Genomic DNA, 5,691 nt, shown 5'->3' on the forward strand with positions numbered 1-5,691 from the left:
ATACCTCAGAAAGAACCACCAGGTCTTGTCTTCAGTCTCTAGCAGGAGAAAGGGCAGTGCTTCTATAGCATGTACAAGACCTCAAGAAGAACCACTAGGGAATCCAGTCAAGCCACAAAGTTGTAAAAGATGGTAATAAATTGCTGTTCTATAATACTATGTTTTGTGGCAGGTTATTACTCACCAACCTATAACTAGAACAGAATTTGGTACCTAGAAGTGGAATACTGTTACAAGAAAAACTTAAATAATATATGTAACTTCTTTGGGAATGGGCAGTGAGCAGAAGACTATTCATGGGACTAAAATGACAGTGGGTAAATTGTTATTGGATGGTGCAGAAAAGATGACTCATTTATTCTGAAGAACAAAATTAGGGAGTGTTATTTTCATATTATTTTATTCCTCTTTTATAACTAAGTAAATTATGGCTTAGATTAAATTTAAATATCTTTTCTAAAGAAAAACACCTAGTAGTGGCAGATCAGAGATCCATAGCTAGGTTTGTCTGACACCAAAGGGTAGGCTTATTACTACTACATAAAATATGAATAGAAAGATACTGCTATTTTCCTATAAGCAGAGGTGTTTCTCCTTTCTGGAAGAAGTAAAGCAAGGAAGATTATTGAGTAACTCCTAGAAGCAAACACTAAGTCAGGTAAGTTGTCTTCTTTCCCTAAAATGGCCAGTCTGCATTTGCCTTATAGGGAACTGGTGCCAGTTTATACTACCTGTTAATTAAGTAACCCAGCCTCTTGAAAAGTGTTGGGGGCTGGGATAAGCCTGAAACAGGCTGATACAATCAGACTTGAAGGTTGCACCGGAATAACAGGATGCTGCGGTCAGGAGCCATAGAAACCCCCCCCTGGACATGCAGCTGGCACACCAATCAGTGCCTTGATCACGCGCCCGCCATGCACCCCCTGGCCAATCGCAGGCTAGAGCACGCTTTGAAGCCACCTATCCACTGCACTTCCTCTACTGCCCTCCTCTATATAACTCCCTCCGTTTTGAAATAAATTTGCAGCTTGATCAGAATCCTTTGTCTTGCTGCCGTTCTTTCGCGCCTCCTGTCCCATCCCTTTTCATCCGTTGCAGGTATATCGGCGGACCCCGTTGACTGCCTCGCAGGCCGAGGCAACTGGCGCCCAACGTGGGGCCCCGCTGATCGCCTGTGCGGACCGCTGTCCCCTTCGATCGCAGCGTTTCGCCCGGCTCACCGCGACTACCCGACCGCGCGCCGGCATTCCCTGACGACCCCCGTTCCCCGACAGCGGCATTTCAAAGGTAAGACCCAACCATGGGACAGGCATGCTCACAACATGATTTGTTCGTTGCTCAATTAGAAGAATCTCTCAAGGTGCGCAAGATAAGGGTTCGTAAAAAAGATTTGAATTCCTTTTTCACTTTCGTTTTTAAAATCTGCCCATGGTTTCCTCAGGAGGGTAGCATTGACTCCCGCCTCTGGCACCGTGTAGGCGACTGCCTAAATGACTATTATAAGGTTTTTGGCCCCGAGACTGTCCCTATAACTGCCTTTAACTATTATAACCTCATAGCAGACATCCTTAAAAACCACAATAATTCCCCTGACATACAGCGCCTTTGCAAAGAAGGGCAAGAAATTCTCCGTAGTCACTCCCCGGCCCCTTCAAAAGCCCCCTCAGTTCACGGCCTCCCCGACGCTCATGCTGACTCGCTTTCGCGACCCCCCTCACGAGCGCCTTCAAATTGCCCTTCTGTCTCCATCCAAATAGATACAAACCCTCCGGCCCCTTCTCTGCACCCTCCCCTTCAGGAGTTCTATTCCTCTGCTCCACCCCCCGTTTCTCAGGACTCCGGCGACCAGTTAGATCCCTCTGAACAGGCAGAATTAGAGGACGAGGCCGCTCGCTACAATAATCCTGGCTGGCCACCACTCGTGGCGGCAGTCCTTCCGCCATTCAAACGCCTCCTTATAGTACCTCTCACGCACCCGCCGCCGCCATTTTGCCTTCAGCGCATGGCGCGTCCGCCATTTCACCCGCGGCGTGCAAGGCACCCATTACCTTGCCCCTGGCGGCCACCGCCTCACTCCGCTTCCAAAGCCTTTCCTTCAAGAGACCCTCACTTTCATCCGAGATATTAAAACCATTGCCAAAGAATTCTCTGCTTTTACGATCAGTCCCCCTCCCCACGAGACTTTAGCATTCCCTGTTACTAGATCCCAGACTCGCCCAGATAGGACCGAGAACGTAAATAGTTCAGCTGCGGCTGCAGCTACCCCCCTTCCTGACAGTGACAACCCCGAGGACTCTGACAGCTCCCCTTCTGATATAGACGAAGCAGAGCCCAGTACAAGAGACACTGCGGCCCCCCAAACTTATTTCCACACATATAAGAAACTTAGTCTTAAAACATTAGAAAAGGTCAAATCTGCTGTAACACACTACGGGCCCACAGCCCCCTTTTCCCTCGCCCTAATTGAAAATCTTAGTGAGCGCTGGCTCACACCCAATGATTGGTTCTTTCTAGCGAAGGCAGCGCTAAGTGGAGGTGACTTTATTCTTTGGACAAGCGAATATGAAGACACCGCTAAACAGTTTGTTCAGCGTAATATGAGAAAATCCTCCTCTAAAAATTGGACCATACTTAAATTTCTTGGTTCCGCCCCCTACCAAAGCAATGAGAAACAAGCTCAATTTCCCCCCGGACTTCTAACCCAGATCCAGTCCGCGGGTCTTAAAGCATGGAGGTGCCTTCCACAAAAGGGCACCGCAACCACTTCTCTTGCAAAAATAAGACAGGGCCCAGATGAGCCATACAGTGATTTCATAAGTCGCTTACAAGAATTAGCTGAGAGGCTCAGCCTGCATTTATGATCAAAAAGAAGATGGCCCACGATGGCTCCCTGAAAGACTAATAAAACACATCAATCATCGCCCCGCCCCACCAGTTGAACCTAATCAAATCCCAGGGAATAATAATACTCCCTGAGGAGATTTTCTCTTCTTTCTATTTCAGGTAAAACATGTTCTCCCAATGGCTCTTCTTCCTGTTACTACAAGCACTCTTACACCTAAGAACATATGGAGGGCTTCAAGCGCCGCCTAGTAACATTTACCACGTCCTCTTTGGGCCACCGTGTGAATGCCGTGGAGGAACTACTACCGATCATCCCCTCGTCTTATACTCAGGTAGTAGACTGCAACACAAAAACAGCTTACCTAGCTTATTCACCCACAACAACAGGGGGGATATCCAAACCCACATGGTCCTGCGTACCTAAGCCTCCTATCATACCTGCCATTAATGGAAAACCAGGACCATGCCCATGCACCACCTTTTATCCAACAATGCACTCTTCTTGCTACAATAATGTTCAAGAGTGTACCCTTGGCAATAAGGCATATTTTACTGCCATACTCCAGAATACAAAAAATGCTGCCAACGTAGGGGACTGGGGAGATAGCTCATCACCCATTGGCCTTAGTTCCACCAAATACTTACAAGCCGGCTGCCAAGGCACTGTAGGACAGTCAGTGTGCTGGGAGCAAACTCGTCCTATTCACACTTCTGATGGAGGTGGGCCTCAAGATATCATAAGAGAACTCACCGTCCAGAACCAAATAGAACAGCTCATTGAAAATCAATTCCCTAAACTCACCCATCACCCTCTGGCTCTTGCTAAGTCACGAGGAGTAGATCTAGATACCCAAACGACAGACATTTTGACAGCCACCCATCGGGCGCTAAATATTTCCAACCCTACACTAGCCCAAGATTGCTGGTTATGCTTAAGCCAAGGCACCCCCATGCCTCTAGCTGTCCCCACCAACATATCAGCCCTGAATATCACCGAACAAAATTGCACCCTCAGCATACCCTTTAGAGTTCAGCCTATGCTTTTTTACTCCTCCCCCTGCATCTATAAGAAATTACAAAATAATTCTTTTGATATTTCTGTTGGTTTTGCTAGTTTTACCAATTGTAGCCACATGCTTAATTATAGCACATCCCTCTGCCCTGGTCCAGGATGAGCATTCATTTGTGGTAATAATTTAGCTTTCACTGCCTTACCTGCCAACTGGACAGGGCTATGCGTCCTAGCTGCCTTATTACCTGACATAGACATCATCCCAGGAGATGAGCCTGTCCCCATTCCTGCTTTTGACCACTTCGCAGGACGACACAAGAGAGCCTTAGCTATTATTCCCCTGCTTGTTGGTCTAGGAGTCTCTGGAGCAGTAGCTACCGGAACTGCAGGATTAGGAGTTGCAGTCCACTCCTATACAAAACTTTCCAAACAACTTGTCGATGATGTCCAAGCCTTATCAAGTACTATTACTGACATTCAAGACCAGTTAGATTCCCTAGCAGAAGTAGTCCTACAGAATAGACGAGGTCTAGACTTACTCACAGCAGAGCAGGGAGGCATTTGTTTAGCTTTACAGGAACGATGCTGCTTTTATGCCAACAAGTCAGGCATCGTCCGGGACAAGATCAAGATCCTTCAAGAAGATCTGGAAAGACGACGGAAAGCTCTGACTGAGAGCCCTTTCCTTACAGCCTTCAACGGACTACTCCCCTTTCTTCTCCCTCTCCTCGGGTCTTTAATAGCTATCATTCTCTTCCTGACCTTTGCTCCCTGGGTTCTCAGGCGCACCACAAACCTCATCCGAGACCAACTTAACTCCCTTCTTGGCAAACCTATCCAGATACATTATCACCAGCTAGAAATGAATGAACCTGGCACTGACTCGCAGCGTCTTCTCCGAGAATGTCCTCGCGCATAAGCTCCTTTTTGCACCCCCACCTCCTACGAGGACAGTATAACTCTTGGCATTATACTTTACATATAAATTGTAATGGATACCGCTAGGTGCAGAGCAAAGCATCGCAAGGAGAAGCTACCCCCGAAGGTGGCCCTGCCATGTCTCCTGAGAGGCAAGTCGGCTTGCATAGAGGTCAGCGCCCCAACCCTCTCCTCCGAAAAGGGTGCTTCAGAGCTCGGGACGAGCTCAGGAGGAGCCAGACCACTGCCTCCCCTAGCCGGTTAATGTCCACTCCTCACCTTAAAAATGAAAATAAGGGAGGAGATGTTGGGGGCTGGGATAAGCCTGAAACAGGCTGATACAATCAGACTTGAAGGTTGCACCGGAATAACAGGATGCTGCGGTCAGGAGCCATAGAAACCCCCCCCTGGACATGCAGCTGGCACACCAATCAGTGCCTTGATCACGCGCCCGCCATGCACCCCCTGGCCAATCGCAGGCTAGAGCACGCTTTGAAGCCACCTATCCACTGCACTTCCTCTACTGCCCTCCTCTATATAACTCCCTCCGTTTTGAAATAAATTTGCAGCTTGATCAGAATCCTTTGTCTTGCTGCCGTTCTTTCGCGCCTCCTGTCCCATCCCTTTTCATCCGTTGCAGGTATATCGGCGGACCCCGTTGACTGCCTCGCAGGCCGAGGCAGAAAAGAAGAGGAAGGTAGCTGAACCGTGGGCTGTTCTAGTAGTAGCTATTTTCTCTGTATAGATTCTCCCTTGTTTCTAGACAGTTCTATGTACCAGGGCCAGATTCCATGGCACAAATATAATGAGACCATGTTCCACCTCTATTCTGGAGCTTCTGAAATATATATATTTGACCTGTTGTACTAAGAAAAAGTCATGTCAAAGGAATAGACTGATGGCGACCAGAGGAAAAG

The 5,691-nt window shown here is 48.0% G+C and overlaps 1 protein-coding gene across 1 annotated transcript; it reads left to right on the top strand.

Annotated features, from left to right (window-relative positions):
* The first annotated feature begins 770 nt into the window (after positions 1-770).
* Positions 771-5,354, top strand: LOC128781414 (uncharacterized). Its single transcript, XM_053928920.1, has 2 exons — positions 771-1,287; positions 3,004-5,354. Exon 2 carries the CDS (start codon positions 3,069-3,071, stop codon positions 4,017-4,019), a length of 951 nt encoding a protein of 316 aa, XP_053784895.1. The 5' UTR covers positions 771-1,287; positions 3,004-3,068; the 3' UTR covers positions 4,020-5,354.
* The last annotated feature ends 337 nt before the right edge of the window (positions 5,355-5,691 follow it).

This window comes from Desmodus rotundus, chromosome 7, assembly GCF_022682495.2.
Source record: "Desmodus rotundus isolate HL8 chromosome 7, HLdesRot8A.1, whole genome shotgun sequence".
In the NCBI taxonomy this organism is placed as follows: Eukaryota; Metazoa; Chordata; class Mammalia; order Chiroptera; family Phyllostomidae; genus Desmodus; species Desmodus rotundus.

Bases quoted from the DNA above. Each gene is read 5' to 3' on its own strand.
- LOC128781414 (XM_053928920.1), top strand. From the start codon at position 3,069: ATGGAGGGCTTCAAGCGCCGCCTAGTAACATTTACCACGTCCTCTTTG.